This window comes from Trichosurus vulpecula, chromosome 2 (genome assembly GCF_011100635.1).
Source record: "Trichosurus vulpecula isolate mTriVul1 chromosome 2, mTriVul1.pri, whole genome shotgun sequence".
NCBI lineage: Eukaryota > Metazoa > Chordata > Mammalia > Diprotodontia > Phalangeridae > Trichosurus > Trichosurus vulpecula.
In genome coordinates this window covers 271,980,331-272,007,098 of record NC_050574.1, presented here as the reverse complement: position 1 = coordinate 272,007,098, position 26,768 = coordinate 271,980,331, and the positions used below count along the sequence as shown (strand labels likewise).

Genomic DNA, 26,768 nt, shown 5'->3' with positions numbered 1-26,768 from the left:
ATAATCAGGATAATAAGTTATGTGATATAGCCTATAGGTTGTCAGTCTTTGGTTACTGTATGTAGAAATTATGAGAGGCAGTGTGGCATCATGGATAAAGAGCTGGACTTGGAGTTGGAATTCTTGTATTTAAGACCTACCTCTGAAACATAAGTGCCTTTTGGGGGCGCTGAGCAAATCATTTAACCTCTCAGTGACCCAGGCAATTCTAAAGGAATGGGAAGGGAATAAGCATATTTATATAGCACCTACTATATGCTAAACACTGTGCTCTAAACATTTTTCATAAATGTTATCTCATTTGATCTGGTCCTCACAACAAACCTGTGAAATATGTGCTGTTACCCCATTTTACATTTGAAAGTGAGGCAGACTTGCCCAAGGTCACATAGATAGTAAGAATGTGAAGCTGGATTTGAACTCAGGTCTTCCTGACTGCACTCCCAGTGCTCTGTCTGCTGCATCACTTGCTGCTTCTAATATTCTTGTGTTACAGAGGAGGTGCAGATCTATATTGGTAGGGGAAGTTCATCATTGAGAATTTCCTAAGTCAGTGAAGTAATAGGTCTAACCCTAGCCCCCATAAAACAGGCCTGTAATTTAGGGAATTAAAATTTGACTTCTGGTATAATTTAATCCCTTGGATAATGTAATGGAATTCTACTGAACTTATTTCTAGCATTTTCTTCAGTGTCCTCTTTCATTGCCCCTATCCAACTATCTAAACTTTTTCTTGGAAAAGTGTATATCCCAGATGGGACTGCCATTTGGTATTAATGAGACAAGAAAATTGTTTAAAGAAAAATAGATATTCAATAATGAGATTCCAGATACCTTTGATTTTTGTCTTTTGAGCACTTTTTCCATTACAGACCTTTTTGGGGGGACAAATTATGGCATTTTGCAAGGGTGTGTGATAAGTTATATTTGAGTCTTAATTGTGTAGCTTTATATTAGATCATAGAAAGTATTAATAAATCCTTGTTAAATGTAATTTAATTTGTTTTTTCAGCAGTGGAATGTTACCAAATGCAGTGCTACCACCTTCACTTGACCATAACTACGCTCAGTGGCAAGAGAGAGAAGAGAACAGCCACACAGAGCAGCCTCCTTTGATGAAGAAAATCATTCCAGCTCCTAAACCCAAAGGCCCTGGAGAACCAGACTCACCAATTCCTCTGCATCCTCCTACACCACCAATCTTAAGTAAGAAACCAGAAATTATCTTATTTTTTCACCAGGTACTTGTATGAGATGCAGGCCTGTGTATAAAAGGTGCTAGCCTTATGAGACTAAATTTAACATATTTAAAAATCTGAGGGGAATTCTTAAGCCATCATTAAGAATAGCAGCTTCATTATTTTCTCATTTAGAGATTATCCAAGGAGTTGTCACAAATCTTTTAGTACTCTTTGACACATGGCAATGGCCAAACTAGCAGACTGTTTTCATTTCTGCCCATTGCTTCTAAGGGCTACAGGACATTACTTAAGCTGAAATTAAAATGAAACAAAATCCTTCTTTCTTGAAATTCATACTATCTACCTTGCCAAACATAACTTGCATATCTTTTTTGGGGGGCCCAAGATACAGACAGGAGCCGGGAGGACAGTCCTGAGCTGAACCCACCCCCAGGTGTGGAAGATAATCGACAATGTGCATTATGCTTGACATATGGTGATGATAACGCTAATGTAAGTACTTTGCATCCTAATATTCTATTTAGTAGGCACCAAGACAGAATGTGTTTGCCCTTTGTAACTAATTTTGATCATGGGGATTTCGTTATATTTTATGTGTATTTGGCACTTAAGAGTAAAGCAGTTTTCCCTTGGAACTTTTCTGGCAGCTTGTTCAAATTAATTGCTAAAGTGACTGGTCTTAGTTTCATCCTCTTGAACTGTAACTGCTGTTGGAAGGCACACTCATAAGATTTTGTGAAAGTTGTGTATGATAAAATACTTGGGACTAACACAGGTTTCTGTGACTGGCCAATGTAATATGGTCTGTATTGGTGTATTAGCCTGGTTTTGATTCTGTAAACCTATTATTGAAAATGAAACTATCATCATTTGAGTATGATCATTTCCTCATATGATAGGTATGGCCATTTTATTTGAGTTCTAGATTTTGGCCTTGATGTAAAAATATTTGAAAGCAGTGCTCCTTAATATTACATTATGATTTTGAGTTTCTAAGCTGAAAAGCTATTGATTTCCTGAAGTTGTTTTGACAAAGTTAAAAGTCAGTGCCAAAGAAAGCTTTCCTGGCATTGGGTTCTTTGTTGTGGAAAAATAATTTCACACATCCCATAGGATGCTGGCCGCTTGCTCTACATTGGTCAAAATGAATGGACCCATGTGAACTGTGCTTTGTGGTCAGCAGAGGTGTTTGAAGATGATGATGGGTCCCTAAAGAATGTGCACATGGCTGTGATCAGGGGCAAGCAATTGGTGAGTCTTTGGGAGTGAAGTTTTGTGGAAGGAGATTCCTTCATACTTTTTAATGTCTGTTTTCACTAGTAAACTGCTGCTTCACCAGTAGCGTTATATGTTCAGTTGGTAACATGTTGAGTCCCTTTGGAGCCCTGTATTGGTCTCTGGGGCAGAGAGATACAAAAGAAATGAAAAGGTCTCTATCCTTGAGACACTTAAAATACAACTATACAAAATACAACTATAAAAGTACAAACCTATCAAAATGATCAATTAACTAAACTAACCAGTTAACATTTACTAAGCACCTTTTGTGTGCCAGGCACTAAGTAGCACATTAACACAAATGTAAATTAACTTAGTGCAGACTTAATAATAAGTGCAATGAGAATGTAAAGTAATGCAGAAACCAACACCAACTGAGTGTAAAAGATAGATTTTCATAGAAGAACTGAATTCTTAGCTATATTTTGGAAGAAAGGAGGGGAGGAACTGATCATCATAGAGAAATTGCATGTATAGAAAGAGCAAGTGCATTTAAGTGGGGTAGTAAGGTGATATTAAGCAATGCAAAGTATAATTTGCTTGGATAATAATCTGTGGAGGGTCAGTTAATGTATGGCTTTGAGAATCATAATGAAAATCTAATTTTTGCAAATTAGATAATTAGCCATTATATGTTTCTTGTCAAAGGATTGCTGAGTAATTCAAACAGTATGATCTTTGCAGGAGATCTGGACTCATAGACCCTTTTTGGATTTAATGGCCTTCTATCCACTGGAGGATGTCCTAAGCATTGATCTAGGAGGTCTCCCTTTTTAACTCACTGCTCTAGAAGGAAGCCCAGGTTCTAAGTTGAATGGTGATATTTAAACCTAATAGGTTGTGGGGCCTTGTGCAAAAATTGGGAAAAGATATAGTATGCTTATGATACATTTGATATCTATGTGTAACCACAGACAAGCAGTAAATTTCCTGAGTTGTGGGGGGGTTCAGGATGGGGTAACTTTGCTAAGAGAAAGGCACAAAAGATCTAAGTATCTAAATAGAGCTTTTGTTCCTCTTGAATTTTTAGAGATGTGAGTACTGCCAAAAGCCAGGGGCCACTGTAGGTTGCTGCCTCACATCCTGCACTAGCAACTATCACTTCATGTGTTCCCGAGCCAAGAATTGTGTCTTTCTGGATGATAAAAAAGTTTATTGCCAACGACATCGGGACTTGATCAAAGGAGAGGTAAGGATGTTGGATTGCTTTTTTAATTTAGGGACTCGGGGCAGGGAATGCTGGCTAAGAATTAGCAGGATTGGAAACTTCATTTTTGAAGAGTCAGTTCCTATGAGCATTTTTCTTACCCTAACTTCTCTTCTCACTAGAAGTATTAAAGTTACTGAGAAAGAGTACTGGTATTGAATTACCTCAACTCTTTGAGTCTGGAATAAGCTAAATAATGAATGTATCTTATGAGATAAAACTGTAGTACTTTAACAGTTTCCCTGCCTTCTTGTTTAAGGTGGTTCCTGAGAATGGATTTGAAGTTCTTAGAAGAGTATTTGTAGACTTTGAAGGCATCAGCTTGAGAAGGAAGTTTCTCAGTGGCCTAGAACCAGAAAATATCCACATGATGATTGGTAAGACCTGGATATAGGTAATAGAGAGATGCTGCATTTATGGGAACCTTTTCCTCTCTTTGGAGTTGATATAAAGAACCTTCTTCACATTCTCTCCTCATCATTTCTCCTTTGTTTGATCAGGCTCAATGACGATTGACTGTTTAGGAATTCTAAACGATCTCTCTGACTGTGAAGATAAGCTTTTTCCTATTGGATATCAGTAAGTAAAATCTATTACATAGTAACTAAACTTTGCCAATTGAAAAGTCAGGGCCTCCTTATATAAGGGGTTTCAACAAACCTTACGGTTTCCTGGTGCCTTTCCCATGCTTAAGGTACTTTTAAAAAACCTCTTTTACAGATGTTCCAGGGTATACTGGAGCACCACAGATGCTCGAAAACGTTGTGTTTATACATGCAAAATAGTGGAATGCCGTCCTCCAATTGTAGAGCCAGATATCAACAGTACTGTTGAACATGATGAGAATAGGACCATTGCTCATAGTCCTACCTCTCTTACAGGTGAGTCTCTTATCAAGCTGGAATTTAAGTTGAATACTTGGAAGAAGTATTTTGGGAAGAGAATGAGAAGAGATTGAATATCTGTGATACTGTTTGTCTCTAATCCAGTATTTTCACTGCTTGCTTTTAGTTAGTCAACAGCTTGATATCTTAACTACAATGTACCTTTTTAGTGAAATTTTTTTTTCTTCAACAGAAATTCCACCAAGAGAGATTCGCAACACAGCTGAAATTATAAATCCTCCATCCCCAGACCGACCTCCTCATTCACATACCTCTAGCTCCTGTTTCTATCATGTCATCTCAAAAGTTCCCAGAATCCGAATGCCCAGCTATTCTCCAACACAGAGATCCCCTGGTTGTCGTCCATTGCCTTCTGCCGGTAAAGGGTTTTATTAGTTAAATGATGTCCTTAACTCATGAATAAGAATCCCTAATCCCTATTTTTTTTTCAGTCACTGCTATTGTGATTAATTTTTCTAGTTTTATAAGTTTTACTAAACTATGTGTAGGTGTTTGAGACTAGTAGATATTGCGTATTTTTTTTTCACTCATTTCATCTCATAGCCTTTATTTTCTCTCTCATTTAGGGAGTCCTACCCCAACTACCCATGAGATAGTCACAGTGGGAGACCCTTTACTCTCCTCTGGGCTTCGAAGCATTGGATCCAGACGTCACAGCACTTCTTCTCTGTCACCTCAGCGGTCCAAATTCCGGATAATGTCCCCAATGAGAGCTGGGAATACTTACTCCCGTCACAGTGTTTCCTCTATCTCTGGCATTAGTGCCTCCACTGATCGTGATTCAAGTGTAAAAACAATTGACCATTTCCTAGGGTCATTAAATTCAAGCACTCCAAATACTTTGGGTCAAAACACTCCAACTTCTTCAAATTCTCAAAGGACATTGGTTACAGTTGGGACTAAAGCAAGTCATATGGATGGACCTCCACCTTCAGAAATGAAACATATTTGTGCTGCAGACTTGTCAACCAAAAGCTCCTCCTTGAAAGGAGAGAAGAGCAAAATGTTGAATTCCAAGGGCTCAGAGGGATCAACACACACCCTGACTTATTCTGGAAATCCTAAACCAGCCCCCCAGGCTCATAATACAACACCTGGAGAGGTAAATGTCAGTAAATTGGGCACTTTTGTTGAACATTCTTCAGTGTCATTTTCTTCCAAAGAGGCCCTTTCCTTTCCACCACTCCATTTGAGGGGACAAAAGAAGGAGAGAGACCAACATACAAACTCTACCCAGCCAGAAAACTTTTCTCCAGGTGAAGACATAGAAACTAAAGCATTGAAGCCACCTGGGATGAACAGCAGATCATCTGTTGGAAATGAACAAGTGACATCTAGTTCTAGAGATAGAAGACAGAAAGGGAAAAAATCTGGTAAAGAAACTTTCAAAGAGAAACATTCCATTAAGTCTTTTCTGGATCCTGGTCAGGTAATGGCTGGTGAGGAAGGAAACCTAAAGCCAGAGTTTGTCAATCAAGTTTTGACATCTGAGCATATAAGCCAGCGATCTTGTAATAATATCTCTTCTGAAAAGAGTGGGGATAAGGTCCTTCCTATTTCTGGGGGCACCAAAGTTTCATCTGTGCAATTGGAAGGACCAGCCAAGGAATCACAGACACCTCGGAAACGCACAGTCAAAGTAACCTTGACACCATTGAAAATGGAAAGTGAGAGTCCATCCAAAAATACACTGAAAGAAATTGTTCCTGTTTCTCCATCCCAAGGAATGGAATCAGCAACTTTGGCAGAATCATCTTCAACTTCAGAAAGCCCAGGAGATGGCTCTGTGGCACAAGCCAGCCCCAATGATACTTCATCCCAAGAATCTCAGAGTAACACCTATCCAAATCTTCCTGTCCAGGATAGAAACTTGATGCTCCAAGATGGCACCAAACCACAAGAAGATAGTTCCTACAAGAGGAGATATCCTCGCCGTAGTGCCCGAGCCCGCTCTAATATGTTTTTTGGGCTCACCCCTCTCTATGGAGTGAGATCCTATGGGGAGGAAGATATTCCATTCTTTAGCAGTTCTTCAGGCAAGAAACGAGGAAAGAGGTCAGCTGAAGGGCAGGTGGATGGGGCTGATGACTTAAGCACCTCAGATGAAGATGATTTATACTACTACAACTTCACCAGGACAGTGATTTCTTCAAGTGGGGAAGAGCGATTAGGATCCCATAATTTATTTCGGGAGGAAGAGCAATGTGACCTCCCCAAGATTTCACAGCTAGATGGTGTAGATGATGGGACAGAGAGTGATACTAGTGTCACAACCACAGCAAGGAAAGTCAATCAACTTCCCAAAAGAAATGGAAAAGAAAATGGAACAGAGAACTTAAAGCTTGATCGGGCTGAAGATTCTGGGGAAAAGGAACATGTCATCAAGAGTTCAACTGGTCATAAAACTAATGAACCAAAGATAGACAACTGCCATCCTGTAAGCAGGGTGAAAACACAAGGACAAGATTCCTTGGAGGCACAGCTCAGCTCACTGGAGTCTGGCCGAAGGGTCCACACAAGTACCCCTTCAGATAAAAACCTGCTAGATACTTACAACACAGAGCTTCTGAAATCTGATTCTGACAATAACAATAGTGATGACTGTGGGAACATCCTACCCTCAGATATCATGGACTTTGTGTTAAAGAATACTCCATCCATGCAGGCTTTAGGAGAGAGTCCAGAGTCGTCTTCATCTGAACTTCTGACTCTTGGGGAAGGGTTGGGTCTTGACAGCAACCGTGGAAAAGATATGGGCCTCTTTGAAGTGTTTTCTCAGCAGTTACCAACAGCAGAGCCTGTGGACAGTAGTGTGTCTTCCTCTATGTCAGCAGAGGAACAGTTTGAGTTGCCCTTAGAGCTCCCATCAGATCTCTCTGTCCTAACTACCCGAAGCCCCACCGTCCCCAGCCAGAACCCAAACAGACTGGCGGTAATCTCAGACACCGGGGAGAAGAGAGTGACAATCACGGAAAAATCTGTGGCCTCAACTGAAAGTGACTCAGCACTGTTGAGTCCAGGAGTAGATCCAACCCCAGAAGGCCACATGACCCCGGATCATTTCATCCAAGGGCACATGGACGCAGACCATATTGCTAGCCCTCCCTGTGGTTCAGTAGAACAAGGACATGGCAACAGCCAGGACTTAACTAGAAACAGCAGCACTCCTAGCCTTCAGGTTCCTGTTTCTCCTACCGTTCCCCTTCAGAATCAGAAATATGTTCCCAGTTCTACTGACAGTCCTGGTCCATCTCAGATTTCAAATGCAGCTGTCCAGACCACTCCACCTCACATGAAACCAGCCACTGAAAAACTCCTTGTTGTCAACCAGAATATGCAACCACTGTATGTTCTCCAAACCCTTCCGAATGGAGTGACTCAAAAAATACAGCTGACCCCTTCAGTTAGTTCTGCCCCCAGTGTGATGGAAACCAACACATCAGTGCTTGGGCCCATGGGCAGCGGTCTCACTTTAGCCACAGGACTGAATCCAAGTTTGCCATCATCTCAGTCTTTGTTCCCTCCTTCTAGCAAAGGATTGCTCCCCATGACTCATCACCAGCACTTACATTCCTTTCCTGCAGCTACTCAAAGTAGTTTCCCACCCAACATGAATAATCCTACTTCAAGCTTGTTAATCGGTGTCCAGCCTCCTCCAGATCCCCAGCTTTTGGTTTCAGAAACTAATCAGAGGACAGACCTCAATACCCCTGCAACCACTCCGCCTCCTGGGTTAAAGAAAAGGCCCATATCTCGCCTGCACTCGCGAAAAAATAAAAAACTTGCTCCTTCAAGCACTTCATCATCTATTGCTCCTTCTGATATGGTTTCTAACATGACTCTGATTAATTTTACACCCTCCCAACTTTCAAACCATCCAAGCCTGTTAGATTTGGGATCACTTGGAAATACCACCTCCCACCGAACGGTCCCCAACATCATCAAAAGGTCTAAGTCTGGTATTATGTACTTTGAACAGGCACCCTTGTTACCACAGAATGTGGGAGGAGCTGCTGCTTCAGCAGTTGGGACATCAACAATAGGCCCAGACACCAGCCACCTCACAGCAGGACCTGTTTCGGGTTTGGCATCAGGTTCGTCTGTTCTTAATGTTGTTTCCATGCAGGCTACAACAGCCCCTACCACTGGTGGATCAGTTCCAGGACATGTTTTAGGGCAGGGCTCAGTCACATTAACCAGCCCAAGGCTGCTCGGTGCCCCAGACATCGGCTCGATAAGCAACCTCTTAATCAAAGCCAGCCAACAGAGCCTGGGGCTTCAGGAACAGCCCATGACTTTGCCACCAGGATCAGGAATGTTTTCACAACTGGGAACATCACAGACCCCTTCCGCTGCTGCAATGACAGCTGCATCCAGTATTTGTGTGCTTCCCTCAACCCAGACTGTGGGCATGACAGCTGCCCCTTCATCTAATGAACCAGAAGGATCCTATCAGCTTCAGCACATGACCCAACTCCTTGCCAGCAAAACTGGGATTCTCCCCTCCCAGTTGGATGTTGCTTCAACTTCAGGGAGCCAATTGTCAAACTTTCCCCAGCTGGTTGATGTTCCCAGCAACACAGGAATAGAGCAGAGCAAGGCTTCATCCTCAGTTATGCATGCTAGCTCAGCCTCTCCTGGCGGTTCCCCATCTTCTGGCCAACAGTCAGCAAGCAGCTCAGTGCTAGGCCCCACCAAGTCCAGGCCAAAAGTCAAACGGATTCAGCTGCCTTTGGACAAGGGGAATGGTAAGAAGCACAAGGTTTCCCACATGCGGACCAGTTCCTCTGAAGCACACGTTCCAGATCTGGAAACCAACCCTACATCCCTGACATCAGTGACAGGGTAAGAAAAGCCGTTTGTTGGTTACGTTGTTTCATCAGAAGCTAGGTTCTGAACAGGAGTGGATTTAAAACTTTTGCCACTGTTGCCTCTTTTCCTGTTGTTTTTTCCACTCATAAGTTACTGGGTTTGTTTTTTTTGTTTTGTTTTGTTTTTGACATTGTTTGAATGTATCATAGAGACAGTTACAAGAACAAATTCAGTCCCATCAGTGGGTGTTAAGGCTCTTGAGAAGAAGCATTATCTCTGTTTAGCAATCATTTGTTGGGGCTTGAAGCACTTCATGATAGCTTTTATTTCTTCTTTGTCTGAGGCTACCAGGGAACAGTTATTTCTGTTTTGGGGAGTCATCTTGAGGACAGAGTCACCAACTGGCTAATCCTGATGGGTTTATTCCATATGACTAGGCCTTTTAGTTTACCTAATTATTTCTCAGTAGGTTCTTTGAACAGTCCTAAACACTTCTTTTCCAGGACTCCAGGATCAAAGTCAGATGTTCAGGATACAGCTAACATGGATCAATCATCACAAAAGGATTGTGGACAGTCTACAAGGTAAGATGAAAAAAAGACTTTAGGAGTAGATAATCTTCTGCTCGTAGCATTTTAAAAATTTACCATCTTGCTTTGTTTTTTTTTTTTTTTAAATTTATTTTTAACATTCTTTTCTTTTTAAATTTTGAGTTCTAGATTATTTCCCTCCTTTCCACTGCCTCCCCCACCCACTGAGAAGGCAAGCCGTATAATATCAGTTACACATGTGAAATCATGCAAAACGTATTTCCATATTAGCCATATTTCAAAAAAAAAAGCAAGAAAAATAAAGTGAGAAAGTTATACTTCAGTTAGCACTCAGAGTTCAACAGTTCTGTTTTCGAAGGTGAATAGCATTTTTCCTTCATGAGTTCTTCGATCCTTGTATTGATCAGAGTAGCCAAGTCTTTAACAGTTGATCGTCATTACAACATTGCTATTACTGTACACAATCAACTCCAGGTTCTTCTCACTTCACTTTGCATCAGTTCATATAGGTCTTGCCATATTTTTCTGAAACCACCCCCTTGTCATTTCTTTTTATCACAGTCCTGGTCAGCCATTCTTCAGTTGATGAGCATCTCTTCAATTTCCAGTTCTTTACCACCACAAGAAAAGCTGCTATTAATGTTTTTGTATATATAGATCCTTTTCTTTTTTCTTTGATCTATTTCAGATACAGACCTGGTAATGGTATTGGGAGATCCAAGGGTGTATGCACAGTTTTATAGCCCTTTGGGCATACTTCCAAATCATTTTCCAGAACGGTTGGACCAATTCACAATTCCACCAACAGTTCATTAATGCACCTGTTTTTCCCTCATCCAATCCAACATTTATCATTTCTGATAGATAGAAAGGTGATAGGTACCTCAGAATTGTTTTAATTTGCATTTCTCTAATCAGTAGTGATTTCGATCTTTTTTTTTTCATATAACAATGAATAGCTTTTATTTCTTCTGAAAACTGCATGTTCATATCCTCTGACCACTTATGGATTGGGGAACAACTCTTATTTTTATAAATTTGACTCAGTTCTGCACTCAGTGTATATCTGAGAAATGAGATCTTTATCAGAGAAACTTACTGTGAAAATTTTTGATATTACTTCATTGTCCATGGTACCTTTCAGCAAAATGCAGTTTCCTTTATTATCTCCTTCAACTGAGTCTATTTTTGCTTTTGCTTTGTCTGAAATGATTGCTACCCCTGATCTTTTTATTTCAGCTAAAGCATATCAGATTCTGCTCTGGCCCTTTATTTCAACTCTGTGTTTTTCTGTTTCAAGTGTGTCTCTTATAAACCAACATACTGCTAGATTTTGGTTTCTCATCCATTCTGCTCTCTGCTTCTGTTTTATGGATGAGGACATCCCATTCACATTCACAGTTACAATTACTAACTATGTATTTCCCTACAGGAACAACTAGGTGGCTCAGTGGACAGAGTACTAGGCCTGGTTTCAGGAAGACTCATCTTCTTGAGTTCAAATCTGACCTCAGACACTAGCTGTGTGACCCTGGCAAGTCAGTTAACCCTGTTTGTCTCAGTTTCCTCATCAGTAAAATGAGTTGGAGAAGGAAATAGCAAACCTCTGTAGTAGCTTTGCCAAGAAAACCCCTAATGGAGTCATGAAGAGTCAGACATGACTGAAACAACTGAACAACAGTTCCACTTCATCCCATCATCATCTGTTTCCTACTTTCTCTATTTTTATTCTGTCTCTCCTCAAAAGTCTATTCTGCTTCTAACCATTGCTTCCCTTAAGCCACCCTCTTTTTCTTCTCCCCCCTCCCTTTTCACATCCCCTTACCCTTCTGTTTCTTTATTGGGTAAGTTATATTTCTATACACAACTCTGTGTGTGTGTGTGTGTGTGTGTGTGTGTGTGTGTGTTCCTTCTTTGAACCAGTTCCAATACTAGTGAGGTTCAAGCTTTGCTTGTCACTCCCCTCCCCCACCATTTTCCCCTCCATTGTAAAAGCTCCTTCTTGCATACTTCTTCTACATAAGAAAAATTTCCCCCTTCTTCCTCTCCCTTCCCCCTTGTCCCAGTAAATCCTTCTTTCTCCCCTCTTTATTTTTTTTGAAGTTCATTCCAATATAATCACCTCACACCCATGTACTTCATCTACATAAACTCCTTTAAACTGCCCCAGTAGTGAAAATGTTCTTAGTAATTACATGTATTATCTTCCCATATAGGAATGCAAACAATTTAACTTTATTGAGACCCTTATGATTACTTTTTCGTGTTTACCTTTTTATGCTTCTTCTGAGTCTTCTGTTTGAATGTCAGATTTTCTATTCAGTTTTGGTCTTTTCGTCAGGAATGCTTGAAAGTCCTCTATTTTTTAAAATGTCCATTTTTGCCTCTGAAAGATTATACTCTTTTGCTGGGTAGGTTATTCTTAGTTGTAATTCTAGCTCCTTTGCCCTCTAGAATATCACATTCCAAGTCCTCTGATTCTGTAATGTAGAAGATGCTGAATTTTGTTTTATCCTGTATGTGGCTCCACAATATTTAAATTATTTCTTTCTAGCTGCTTAGAACTCCTTGACCTGGGAGCTCTGGAATTTGGCTGTCATATTCCTAAGAATTTTCAACTGGGAATCTCTTTCAGGAGGGTGGATTCGTTCAATTTCTATTTTACCCTCTGGTTCTAGGATATTAAGGCAGTTTTCCTTGATAATTTCTTGAAACACAATATCTAGGCTCTTCTTTTTTTATCATGGCTTTCAGGTAGTCCAGTAATTCTTAAATTATCTCTCCTAGATCTATTTTCTAGGTTGATTGTTTTTCCAATGAGATATTTTACATTTTCTTTTTCTTTTTTTCTCTTTTTAATTTTGTATTACTATTTTTTAATGTCTTGTGGAGTTATTAGCTTCCATTTGCCCAGTTCTGATTTTTAAGGAACAGTTTTCTTCAGCAAGCTTTTATACCTCCTTTTTCCATTTGGCCAGTTTACTGTTTAAGGAATTCTTTTCTTCAGTGAATTTTTGTACTTCTTCTTGTATGTGGCCAGTTCTGCTTTCTAAAGAGTTCTCATCAGTGGATTTTTGGCCCATTTTTGTTTTTTTAAGGTGTTATTTTTTTGTACCTCCTTTACCAAGCTATTGATTTCTTTTTTCATGATTTTCTTGCATCACTGTCATTTCTTTTCCCAGTTTTTCTTCTGTCTCTTATTTAATTTTTCAAATCCTTTTTGAGCTCTTCCAGGAATTGGGGAAAGAGGGCTGAGATCAATTCACATTTTTCTTTGATGCTTCGCATGTGGCTTTTTTTTTTTTGGGACATTGTTTTCTTAGGAATTTGTGTTTTGATCTTCCCTGTCACCATGGTAACTTTCTATACTCAAGTTCGTTCTCTCTCTCTCTCTCTCTCTCTCTCTCTCTCTCTCCCTCCCCTTTTTTTTTTTTTTTGGTGGTTTGCTCATTTTTCCAGCCTGTTTCTTGACTTCTAACTTTATTTTAAAGTTGGGCTCTCTGCTCCTGAGGCACTGCCCCAAGCTTCAGGTTTTTTGTGCTGCTTTTTCAGAGCTAGTTCTGGGGGTCTGTAAGCCTTTCAATTCTTCCAAAGTGCTATGCTCTAAGGAGAGGTATGGTCATTACTCTCCCAGCCTGTGCTCTGGTTTGTGAGAGACCACAAGCACTCTTTTCTTCCTTGGAACTGTGACTGAGAATCATCCCTGGGCCATGCAACAGAGTCCTGCCTCCAGTGTTAGCAGAGTCCCCTTCAGTAATCTACTTCAGACGAGTTATCCAACCCCCCCTTACTGTCTGTGGACTGAGAGCTCCAGAAGCCCTCTCCCCTAAGTCCCACTGCATGGCCTGCACTGGACTGAGACCAACCTTTCCTGCTGACTTTCTGAATTGTCGTGGATTGGAAAATTGTTTTACCCCATCCTTTTGTTGGTTCTGCCACTTTAGAATTTATTTTGAGGTGTTATTTTAATCCTTGGAGGGGAATTTGAGAGAGTTCAGGCGAGTCACTGTCTTCACTACACCATCTTGGCTCCACTCTGCCCCTATTATGTTGTTGTTAATTTTAAAAGTCAAAGTGGGCAAGATTCAAACAAGACCTTGCAGTTTAAGTTAAAGTGTTAATAAACCTCCCTTCAATTTTTCCCTCCAAATACTGCAACCACAAAAAATAATTTTAAGGATCCAATTTACAATTTTTAAAATGAGGATTTGTGGAATTTCTAGTTGTCCCAAAATAGTTAGATAAAAGAAGTTGGGGAATACGATTTTCTAAAAGGACAGTATGTTAGAGCAAGTTTCTGAAACACAGAAAGACAGTTGTATATTTTGTACCAGACAAGGTAATGTGCATATGAAATGATTTGGAAAAGTGTAAAGTACGTAAAATATGTAGTATTCTCATTCAGTACATTCTGTTTAAAGTTACATCAAGTCCTGTTCTCCTCTCCTCCCCCACCATGGGCATTGATTTGTGTAACCGGCATAGCTATATCATATACTGCTATTTTTGAGTTGCAATAAATATGGTATTTTCTTAACACTTGGTTTTCTTTGTCTAGGCAAATGACTGCAATTCAGGAAGAATTGCCGACACAGAATTCAACAAAAGAGCAAGAAAGTGCAGGTAAGTATGTGGTTGTCAGCTAAATAGGATATTTTTGGTGACTTATCTATTATTTAAAGGAGTCCAGGAATAAATATTTGGGACATATTTTTCTGTTGCCTTAATAGCAGTGTAGGATTTGCATAATTAGTGAAGTGGCTTGACTAAAGGAAGCTAACCTTCATTATTATCATGCAGGCAATATAAGAGAACCTACTTTTAGTTATAAAACCTGATATGTACACCTACCATTTTCTTACTCATTCTCACTATGTACTGGTGAAGTAAATCAGGAAGTCACGTTCCATGTCCATCTATAGGATAGTTCAACATAAAAAACACACTTTCCAAGTTAGCGTAATTTATTGACTTAATTTAATACCCATTAAAATCCCATTTGGGTTACTTTGTGGAATCATGTAAAATGATGAAATATATATGGGTAGAAGGGGAGACAGGTAAATTTATTAAGAGTGGTTAATTGGTAGTGGAAGCTAATTAATAAAGACTTTAAAAAACAATAAATTAGTATTTTAAAATAACTGACATTCATATAGCACTTTAAAGTCTGCCAAGTGCTTTACACATATTTGATTATCACAACACTCTAAGGTGTAATGTTATTCTCATTTTACAAATGAGGAAACAGGCTTAGGAATTAAGTGACATGATCCATGGTCATACAACTAATAAGTTGAAAGGCTCCACTCAGAAGAGTAGTCATTGGTGATTCATCATTGACTTGGAAGGAAGTCTCCAACAGAGTGTCCCAGGATTCACTGCTTGGCCCTATACTGTTTAACATTTTTATCCCTAACTTCAGTACAGACCTAGATAAAATGTTCATCAGATTTACAGCTAACTTAAAGATACATTAGACTAGTTACTACACTGAAGGACAGAATTGGGATCCAAAATGTCTGGACAGGTATCTGAAAAAAGAACTGGAAGCTTTAATGAAGTACAAGCTCAATTTTAGATAGAATGATATGAAGCCTAGGAAACCGAGGTGATCTTGGTCTACAAGAAGAGGCTACTTTTCCAGAATAAAGATGTAATAGTCCTATTGTGTTCTGCCCAGGTCAGACCACATCTAGAGTGTTGTTTAGGAAGGGCATGAATGAGCTAGGTGTTGTCCAAAGGAGGGCAAACAGAACGGTGAAGAGAACTTCATGTCCATGTCATATTAAGATGAGTTGAAGAAAAGTAGGAATGATTAGCCTGTAGAAGAGAGGACTCAAGAAAGGATGTGATAGGTACCTTGAGTATTTGAAAAGTATCATGTAGAAGAAGGGATAGACTACTTCTGTTTGATCCCAGAATGTAGAACTAGATGCAGTGGGTGAGAGTTGAAAGGAGACAAGTTGAGGCTTCATATCAGGAAAAACTTGTTAACAATTAGAGGTATTCCATATTAAAATGGCCTCTCTAGAAAGTTATGGATTTCATCCTAGAGATCTTCAAGGAGGAGTTGGATGATCATTTGTCTGGTATATTGTAATGGGGATTCTTTTTCAGAAGATTGTTTTTTTGGTTTGTTTTTTCCAAGTGTGAGTTGAACTAAAAGGCCTCTGAGGACATTTCCTGAAATTCTATGACTCCTTAGTTAAAGGTTGGAAAGTGCTGGATCTTAAGTACTTTATCCATTGCTATAGACAATGTGTTAACAAAAGAATGGCTTTTTGTTATAAGGTAACCAATTAGAGAAGATCCCCAGACATTGCGACTTGGGAAATTGTGAGATTTTTCTGATTCCTCATAGGGAATAACGTGACTACTCACTTGTTCTTTGAAACTGATTTGATACAATTACCCCTATGGAATCTGTTTAAGAAAAGGAAAACTGTCTGCAGAAACAATTACAGAAGTCTGTCTCCGATTTTATTTTCTCTCTCTCAGAACCCAAAGTGACTGAAGAAGAGGAAAGCAACTTCAGTTCTCCATTGATGTTTTGGTTACAGCAAGAACAGAAGCGGAAGGAAAGCATTGGAGAGAAAAAGCCAAAGAAAGGGCTTGTTTTTGAAATATCAAGTGATGATGGCTTTCAGATTTGTGCAGAAAGCATTGAAGGTGTGTAGTCTGAAGTATCTGGCTACTCTATAAGGTTCAGAAAATTCTACCATCATAATCTGTTTCAGCTTGATAGGGATTTTGGAGATCAGTGTATCAGCTAATATTTATAGAGTACCAGCTATGTATTGGGCACTGTGATGATTCAAAACAGTATAAGAGTGGTTACTAAGTTCACATTTTTTTTAGTGCAACGTAAGACACAGTCCGTACTACAGTCTCTGTTGAGTTCACAGTCTAGTTAGGGAAACAATAACCATATAAGACTTTATTTCAAGTAAGTGATTTAAACAGTAAGTACTAAAGAAGTTCAGAGAAGGAAGAAATCATGGTTTTGAGTGATCAGGGAAGGTATTCAAATTGGATTTTGGTAGCTTCGAGAAGGTTTGGGAAGAGCTTCCTTATCAGAAGGAACTTTGTGAGCCAAGGCCCCCAGGCAAGACTATACAAGGTAAATACAGGAGACAAGGACTAAATCATAACTCTGGCTAGAGTAGAAGGCTCATGTCAAAAGTACTCAGAGAGAAGGTTGAAAAGAGCAAGTCTTGAATGCCAGTTTAAAAAGTTTATGGTTTATTTTATATGCTGTGGAAGCCATCAAAGCTTTTTGAATAGGGGAAATGCCAGAAAGAGAATAATATTTTACTAAAATTTAGTAGAAGCATGCAAGATGGATAGTACTGAGGGAACTGTTAGTACAAATAGAAAAAATGAAAGAAGTAACTAGTTTTATTGGTAAGGAAATTATGTGTTCAGTTTTAAATATAGGACATAGCATAGATTAGGAATTTATAGGGACTGCAGAGGCCATCTGGTGCAGCCTTCCCCTCTCCCCCCATTTTACAAATGTTGAACTTGAGGGGAGAAGACATTAAAGGGAAGCTGAAGGATCGAGAAGCTAAGGATCAAAGTAAGAGTTTAAATGATCCATTCAAAGTAACATTACTTAACAAAATAGTACTAAAATTTGAGGGAGAGATCAGGTACAGATTTGGGAGTTATCTCTATAGAGGTGAAAATTTTAACATTAGATGAACTTTCTAAGGCTGGAATGTCTGTGTGGGGAAGAAAGGATCAGGGAATGAATCTTTGGAAAATGCACTTACAGTGTATAGGATGAGAAGAAGTTACATACTTGGACAAGTTGCTGAGGAATGCTTTGGCCACAGACAGGAATAAAAATCTAGTATCATCAGGCACTGAAGTTAAAGACCCAAATCACGCAACTTAGATACACAGATTCTTTGGGAAATATGTAAAATTGGCATTTCATCCATTCTGCTGTTACTGCCCTGTCCTCCCTTATAGAAGCTCTGGTAGGCATTGTACTTTCTGGTTATATACCAAACTGGCTTAAAGCTGAAAGGAAAGCAACCCTAAGTTGTCTTAGCTCCTAAGCATATAAAACTAGTACAGCCTACTAACGTGACAATAAATGCACTTAAAATTTTTGTTGCCTGTTCATTAATATTATTACAGATGCATGGAAATCATTGACAGATAAAGTTCAGGAAGCGCGATCCAATGCTCGTCTGAAACAGCTTTCATTTGCAGGTAAAGCTATTGGCTTGTTCCTCTCTCCGTATTCCAGTAGCTTGAGGGAACTGTTGATTTGAACCAGTATACATATATATATTGAACCAACATATAATTGATTATATGTGAAAGTGTGAGTGTACTTTTCAATTCCTGTTATTATTGAAGGTCTAGTTCATTCTAGCAGCTCAGGATATATGAGGGAAAATCCTTCGGAGTGAAAGGGAAGGGTAAGCCTTTGTGAAAAAAGCAATGTCCTTTTTGTGCTAAAGTATGCTTTGATATCTTAAGTAGTTTGCTTTTCTATAAACTTAGCCTTTGTGTTACATTTTGGACTTCCCAGGTTTTGTTCATGGAGATGTTAGTGAACTAAAGACCTGGCCAGTCTTCTCTGTGGTACTGAAATCAGATCAATTCTTCTGAATTTGTGACGGAGCATTATTAATTAAAGATTTACTGCCAGCTTCTGGCTGTTGTTTATAGTCCAGGTTCTATGGTGACTTCGAAAGGTTTTTCTGTAGTTTGGCTATCTTCTGAGTATGACGGTCTCCTTTTACCAGCCCTAATACTTATGATCTTTGCAGGTGTGAATGGCTTGAAGATGCTGGGGATTCTTCATGATGCAGTTGTGTTCCTAATTGAGCAGCTTTCTGGGGCCAAGCATTGTCGGAATTATAAATTTCGATTCCACAAACCAGAGGAGGCCAATGAACCCCCCCTGAATCCTCATGGTTCAGCCAGAGCTGAAGTCCACCTGAGGCAAGTGCTATTCACCCATGGCTTGGAAAGTAGTTTCAGGTCTTAGTTTGTAGATAAATGCCAGTGCTGTCATCCTTTTCTTGGGATTTTCTGGACTATCACTGTCTCTCATTTCCAGCTTTCCTGCCTTAGGCATTTTGTCTAAATGTTTTTTGATCTTTGATTCCAGGAAGTCAGCATTCGACATGTTTAACTTCTTGGCTTCTAAACATCGACAACCTCCTGAATATAACCCCAATGATGAGGAAGAAGAGGAAGTACAGCTGAAGTCAGCTAGGTAAGCAATTAAGTAGACAACTAATTAAAGAAGTTAAGTCAAAAGGAGAAGGTAGGATGAGAGAAAGATGCTAAATTTGTCTCTTGTTGCTACAGCAATAGAAGAAAATCCATAACCTGCTTTAGTTAGAGTTCCAGGTTGTAAAAAAAAGAAGAGTGAGAGAGACATGAGTGACATGGTAACAGTGGCTAATTAGCAGAAAACTCAATTCTGTAAACCTGATCTGAAATTCACATCACTTTAAATTGGTGTTTTTGTTTGATTATTGGTTGTCTATCCTCTTGTATATACTATACTGTGAAGATACCAATTCTGTTTGATTCCTCCAAACTCCCTACAGTGTCACTATCGCTACCTTCATTGTCATCACCAGAAAGCATTTATGTGTTTAATTGTACATGCTCCTATGTGAGACACTGTGCAGAAGGAACCACATAGTCAGTATCTCTGTCTTCTAGGAGCTTTAGTCCAAGACTTTGCCAGAGTAGTCTCTTCCACGAAGAGGTGTGGTTAAAAGTATATCCTGCTGTCTTTCAGAAGGGCGACTAGCATGGATCTGCCCATGCCCATGCGCTTCCGGCACTTAAAGAAGACTTCCAAGGAAGCAGTTGGGGTCTACAGGTATGGCTAAACCCTGAAACCTTTTCTAAAATCGGAGTGGAACAAAGAGGCAGAGTAGACTCCTTTTACAGATGGCATTGGTTACAAATTACAGCTAATTTTTGTATCTTCGCATGATGAATTTACTGACTTAACTGTTCAGACTCCCACTTCATCATATCCATTCATCAAGAACAAAGAACAACTTCTGTGAGGCATATAGGTCTGGATTCTGCTTCTCCAGGGGAGAAAGGTCGGCAGATTTTTGTGGACTTATTGGCAAATTTCAACTAATCGGATGTCAGCTAAAGGGACTCTCTTTGTTTCTGTTCGTGTCCTAGGTCTCCCATCCATGGCCGGGGCCTGTTCTGTAAGAGAAACATTGATGCAGGTGAGATGGTGATTGAGTATGCAGGCAACGTCATCCGTTCCATACAGACTGACAAGAGAGAGAAGTATTATGAGAGCAAGGTGAGATAGACTCTGTCACTGCTCATTTCACCTGTTGTAGTCAAGAGAAAAGATGAGTGTAGAATAGCATAAAGAAAAAAGAGGTCTGGATGTTCTTTCAAAAGGCTACGATTAACTACATTTCAGCACTAGCAGCTAGCATAAGCACAGATTGGAAGTCCTAGGAAATAGAAGTTGAGATTAAGGGGATCTGGTAAAAACACAGTCTCCCTAAAGTTGAAGTTGAGGGGGCCCCTGATAGCTTTGAAAACCTAGAGATGTTTATCAGGGGTACACAACTACATTTTTCAGGGCTTCTCCTACCTTCCTAGTTGAATGGAGAAGCCACTGGTTCTGATACTTGCAATCCAGTGAAACTTACAGGAAACAATCTTGAAGCGTGCCCACCAGGAGAGTCATATCAGCATAACTGGGGTTTTGACCAGCACTCAGATTTAATCAGCTTTGCTTAGCTGGGGCCGTATGTAGTATAAAAAGAGGGAAGAGTAAAAGTCCCAGACTTGAGTTGCAACCAACACTTCATTCTCTGTCTCCCTCTGCTGGGCATATAGGGCATTGGCTGCTACATGTTTCGCATTGATGACTCAGAGGTAGTGGATGCCACCATGCATGGGAATGCTGCACGATTTATCAACCATTCATGCGAGCCCAACTGCTACTCTCGGGTCATCAACATTGATGGGCAGAAGCACATTGTCATCTTTGCAATGCGTAAGATCTACCGTGGAGAGGAACTCACTTATGACTATAAGTTCCCCATTGAGGATGCCAGCAATAAGCTGCCCTGCAATTGTGGCGCTAAGAAATGCCGAAAATTCTTAAACTAAAGTTGCTCTTTTTCCCATTCCTCGTTGTGGGAGTTGCAAGACCCAGGGCCACCCAAAGCAATGCCGAAGGCTTTTTACAGCAGCCAAGGTTTTCAGGATTAGGTGGGCTCAGTTGAGGGATCTCCATTATGGTTGAGCTCCCTTCCCTTGTGTCCCATCTTCACATCATGCAATGTGATCATAATCCTGGTGAGAGGTGAGGTCACGAAGAGAAGATTGGTGATGGACTTTTTTTCTGGCACCTCTGGAATTCGCACACCAATATGAGGAGGGGAAAGGGGCCCCTAACAGATTTGCCTGGAGAGAGCCTATAAAGGGTTTTATCAGGAGAAAACAAGATTTTCCTGAGCATCTCCCTGGGGGAAGTTGGTATCTTGCTGCCAGCCTCTGCTTGGCCCATTTCCTAAGCACTGTTGGTGAGATGGCCAGAGTGGCCAAGCAGGGTCAAGAGAACAGTATAGGTCAGACACCTCAGAGTTGGCTGGCCAGGCCCAGCCTACATCCATCTCTTGATTGAAAGAAATGTGTAATGGTTTTAACTTTGCGCCTTTCCACCTAAGAATTCATTTCTGGTCAGGAGGCAGGATGCCTAACGCCTTTGTTGACCAAAAGGGCTGTTTTGGGGTTGTGCCAATGAATTACCAAACACTTGAGCCTGCCTATTGGCTTTGTAGTGGGAGTATTACCCCCATAAGCCTTATCTCAAACAGTTACTTTTCTTGACAGTAGGAGCAGCTTCCTTCTCTCTCCCTTCTTTCCATTCCACTTTTCTCTTGACTTCCATCCCACCACTTCTCCATTCTTCTTTCTGGGTGGTGGGTGAAGTTGGCTCCCTATTCAAGGACACACACCCCACTGGGCAGTATGTGTCTACAAAAATTCCTTTGAGCCAGTAAGCACTCCAGAGGGGATATGGACACAAGCCACCAAAAATAGATAAGTTTGGGAGGAATCTACCAGCCCAAGCTCCAGTGGAAATTTAAAAAAAAAAGAAAAAGAAAAATGTAGCATGGGTTGTTTTAAGAGGGAAAAATATTTAAAAAGGAATTGAATCATGTAGCTTACTAAGAATTTCATATCCAAGTTGATGACATCTTCCCCCCCTCCCAAGTCCCCATTGCTAGGATACAGTTACTTTGATTTATTCTTTGCGAAGACATAGGAAGGCCAGATTCCTAAATGGTCAATCTCCATTAAAAGCTAAAGGCAGAACACTAAGGTTGCAGACCCTGAGGGAGTAGGTTACCAAGTTTTGAGGGAGCTCTACCATCTGTGCAAAATCTCTTGTCAGAGCAGATAAAAAGGACACTACTGCCGAGGTTCCTCCTCTAGGACATGGTCAAAGCAGCATCAAACTAACTTCTCTCTCCTTCTTTCCTCCCTCTTTTTCCCCTTCCCCAAGATAGTGTCCTGAATCTGTTAAATTAAGTCATTGGATTTTACTCTGTTCTGTTTACAGTTTAATATTTAAGGTTTTATAAATGTAAATATTTTTTGTATATTTTTCTATGAGAAGCACTTCATAGGGAGAAGCACTTATGACGAGGCTATTTTTTAAACCGTGGTATTAATCCTAATTTAAAAGATCTGTTTTTAATAATTTTTTTATTTTCATAGGATGAAGTTAGAGAAAATATTCAGCTGTACACGCAAAGTCTGATTTTTTTTTCCTGTCCAGTTTCCCCCATCCCCAACCCCTACCCTCAGAAGGTATACCTTTTTTGTTGTTTATCGTGTAAGCTTGTTCATGCCTTGTTGACTTAGGTAACTGTTTCCTGGGTTGCTCCTAGATTATTGAGAAGGAAGGTGGTCACCTAAATACATTGGGCTTCTCCCTTCTCTCCTTCCTCTACAAAGCTCCCAGCAGGCTACATTACTATGTTGGTACAATTCTTCTTTCACCCCCTTCCCAAAATGCATCTCTTTTTCTCTGGTTTCAGCCGCAGGGCAAGAGGCAGACTTTTGTACTTCCCCAGACTCTTTTACTTCTGAGTTAGAAAACAAGAGCTTAGGTGGCAGGCAACTTGACGTTTTTCCATCTCCATCTGCCTCATTTGTAGCCTCCATTTATCTCTGCTTCCAGTCTCCCCACCAAATCCTCATATCTGCAAAAAAATCTTACTGATCCCCTAGACACTTCCAGGGTGGCCCCATGGAACTAAAGCACAGTTAGATCATTCACAGAGAAACAGGTTTTCTCTCTGTCTTGGTTACTGGGCTTCAAAGCAGTTCAGGCCAGCAGGAGATCAATAACGGCTGTCAGTGGGACATCCTTCCTGGTCACAAGAAGCCCACCCTGTGGAAACTTAACAAAGCAATATCACTCAGCCCAGCGTACTCTGCCCCAGGACCCATGGTTCAGCCTGCACCCTCCAACCTGGGCTCCCTTATCTCCTGTGACCTTAACAACTTTGTCTGGTGGCTCTGCTGAAACACCATCACTCTCGCCAGCACTGTGGACAGGATGGCAAAGGCTACCTTGTCAGCATGGAGAGGGGCTAGCAGTGGGCTGAGAAGAACAGTCCACGCAGATCTCACCTTCCCTCTTTCTTCAGTCCATGACAAGATACAGTGACTCAAGGTGTTCCACTAGTATCTAATTTTCTTTCTTATTGCACTGTGTGAGGTTTTTTTGTAAATCTTACTTTTTTTTTCTTATTTCAAAACAAAACAAAGAAACCTTAGGCTGCATTTGTTACTGAAATGATTGATGCACTGATGGGTCAGGAATTCACTCTAAAAAGACCCAAAGGCCAGTCAGGGATGGGGAGAACTCAGCTGAATAGACCTAGTTGCTGTCCTGTTAGGCAGTGTTATACTGTGAGAGACCCCCTTCTCATTCCTTTCCCACCATACCCTGGGTATTAGGAAGAAAGTTAAATCCTAATACCAGCCTGCTAGCCCAAAAGCTAAGAAAGCACCTCTGTGAGTGACTACAGCTCATACTTGAGCCCATTGCCAAAATTCAGCAGCATGGGAATGAGAAGAGGGTCACCAGTGGAAGTAGAAAAAGAAGGGGGTTAATTAATAAACACAAAATGCCTCTGAGTTCATCTTGAAAAGTATCCAGAGGATTTTAGCACAGAAATTCAGACTGAGCAAACAGCATTGGGTCATTCCTAAGAATCTTTCAAGAAGCTTCCTTCAGATATTCCCAAGCCCCTGAGGAGTAATAATTGTGTCTCTGGTTAGTTCTCCGTGAGAGAGCCAGTTCACTTAAATAGCTTTGCTGCTAGAACCTGTTGTGGCTGCATTAACTGGTGGTCATTGCAGCCAGTGAAAACTATTCCAGTATCAGAGCGGCTGCATGGCACTGACACTTTGGCCAGGTCTTCTTGGTCCCTTTGCCTCTCCTCCATAACCGTCCACCACCACGATCTCCAGCACAGCCCCTCCTGCTTTCAGACCATTAACGAGGTTGGAGGAGAGAAGCCTTGGCAGCTACTATTAATTTTTCAACCAGACTCATTGACATTTGCAGGATCCAGTTCACACCCTGCTTTACCTCTGTCCTACCCTGGCCAATTCAGTAAACACCATGCAGCTCCCTTGATTGAAAAAAAAAAAGATTTTAAAAATGAATGTATCTTTTTAAAGGACTTCTGTTCAATCACAAATATCTGAAAATACTAAAGGTCAAAACCTTGTTGGGTGTTTGTTGAATTTATTTGGGGGAGGGGGGAGGGAAAGGGGATATTTGTAACAAACAATTTTTTTTCTCAAAGGAAAAAGCGGGTCATTGTAAAGGGCTGGGTGTAAACTTTGTTTCATTTCCTTCATTTCAAAGCAATACAAGGTTATGAGCAGATGGTTTTGTGCCGAATCACGAATGCCGGTCAAGTCCAGACTACTTAACTGGTTTCACACACTCTGAAAACTTGCAAGTTTTTTTGAATTTTCAAATTAATATAAATATGATATATATAGGAACTAATATAGTAATGCACCATGTAACAAAGCCTAGTTCAGTATCAGTCCATGGCTTTTAATTCTCTTAACACTATAGATAAGGATTGTGTTACAGTTGCTAGCAGAGGCAGGAAAATGTCAGTCTGGTGTTTCTCTGGGTCCCCAAAGGCAAAAAAAAAAAAAAAAAAAAAAAAAAAAACAAACTGCAAAAGTATCATCTAATAGGGATGCATCAGCCAGCCCACACCAGGGCTTGGAAAGAATTGCACAACCACGTCACCTGGAGCTTCTCTGCTGAGGATTTTTCTGCCCATGAATGTTACCAGTCAGTACCTGTACTTCTTGTTTCTCTATTTTTGGTTATGAATGTTGGGATTACCACCTGCATTTAGGGGGGAAAAATTGTGTTCTGTGCTTTCCTGGTATCTTGTTCTGAGGTACTCTAGTTTTGTCTATCAACCAAGAAAATATACTTGTGGTGTTTCTTTTATTGAACTTTCAACAGTCTCTTTAGTAAATACAGGTAGTTGAATAATTGTTTCAAAAACTGAACAGATGACAAAACTCTGTTCCAGAAATAAGACATTTCTTAACTTTATCATGTATAACAGATCTTTTTGTTTTTATTTTTTTCCTTGTGTTCTTCCAAGCTTCTGGTTAAGGGGGGGGGGAGAAAAAAAAAGGAATGTGTCTAAAGTCCATCAGTGTTAACTCCCTGTGACAGGGATGAAGGAAAATACTTTAATAGTTAAAAAAAAAATAATAATGCTGAAAGCTCTCTACGAAAGACTGAATGTAAAAGTAAAAAGTGTACATAGTTGTAAAAAAAAAGGAGTTTTTAAACATGTTTATTTTCTATGCACTTTTTTTTATTTAAGTGATAGTTTAATTAATAAACATGTCAAGTTTATTGCTGCAGACAGTGGAACTTTATTTCCTTTCGGCAGAGGGATAGTTTGGGAGGTTTGGTATGGGACTTCAGGCCAAAGTGCTTGTCATTTTCCCTTTTTTCTGAAATGGAAATCACTAAAAACATTCCCCGTTTCTATCCAAGTGTGATGCAGGGGAAAGAGTGCTGTGTTTTGAGTCAAATGGCTATAATGCTCTGCTGCTTAGTTCGTACATGACCTTGGGCAACCTCTGGGCCTCACTTTCCTCATCTTAAAAACAAGGCCTCTGAAGACCCTTCCATTTCTAGATCTGCCATTCTGGGGTTCCTCTTCTTGGTTTACCATGCCTCATACTCATTCCCATTCAGCTCTACTCCCTTTTTGCAGGGGTAGTGATTGAATTGGAGAAGAGATGAGATACTTCCTTTTGGTTCTGCTCATCTTCCCTCCTTTGTCCAACTGTTTAATGCAGCAAAGATTTACTAAGCTCCTGCTGCTTTGAGAACAGTGGGTAAGATAGATTTTCTAGAAGGAGCTTATGATCTGTTAGGTGAATTCATACTCTGAAGCACAACTACAGTTCATAACTATTATAATGGCATTAGGATTGCTAAACGAAATGTTGTTTAGGATTGTTACTGGCTTACCTCCAAATACACTGGATGGATAGCCATGAAGAAACTATACAGGTGTTTCTCACAAATGGTGAAAACTTATCCAGAAGTAACAGAACGAAAGGCAACGTGGCCCAGTGGATGTGACACTGGATTTGGAGTCAGGAAAACCCAAGTTCAAATCCTGCTTCGGTTATTTACTGGCTGTATTAATCTGAACAAGTCAGTCATTTTGTGCCTTGGTTTCCTCATATGTAA

At 40.2% G+C, this 26,768-nt stretch overlaps 1 protein-coding gene across 1 annotated transcript in view; it reads left to right on the top strand.

The window, feature by feature from the left end:
* The window catches only part of KMT2A (lysine methyltransferase 2A), a 53,140-nt gene extending 27,216 nt beyond the window's left edge, over positions 1–25,924 (top strand). The window contains exons 17-34 of the mRNA XM_036745136.1: positions 1,013–1,206; positions 1,588–1,694; positions 2,316–2,453; positions 3,511–3,669; positions 3,947–4,064; positions 4,188–4,266; positions 4,408–4,568; positions 4,765–4,950; positions 5,159–9,437; positions 9,908–9,988; positions 14,514–14,578; positions 16,457–16,627; positions 18,107–18,181; positions 18,748–18,922; positions 19,092–19,199; positions 19,737–19,820; positions 20,141–20,270; positions 20,822–25,924. Of these exons, the coding sequence (XP_036601031.1) occupies positions 1,013–1,206; positions 1,588–1,694; positions 2,316–2,453; positions 3,511–3,669; positions 3,947–4,064; positions 4,188–4,266; positions 4,408–4,568; positions 4,765–4,950; positions 5,159–9,437; positions 9,908–9,988; positions 14,514–14,578; positions 16,457–16,627; positions 18,107–18,181; positions 18,748–18,922; positions 19,092–19,199; positions 19,737–19,820; positions 20,141–20,270; positions 20,822–21,097 (6,586 nt within the window). The 3' untranslated portion in view covers positions 21,098–25,924. The remainder of the gene's footprint in view (positions 1–1,012; positions 1,207–1,587; positions 1,695–2,315; positions 2,454–3,510; positions 3,670–3,946; positions 4,065–4,187; positions 4,267–4,407; positions 4,569–4,764; positions 4,951–5,158; positions 9,438–9,907; positions 9,989–14,513; positions 14,579–16,456; positions 16,628–18,106; positions 18,182–18,747; positions 18,923–19,091; positions 19,200–19,736; positions 19,821–20,140; positions 20,271–20,821) is intronic.
* The last annotated feature ends 844 nt before the right edge of the window (positions 25,925–26,768 follow it).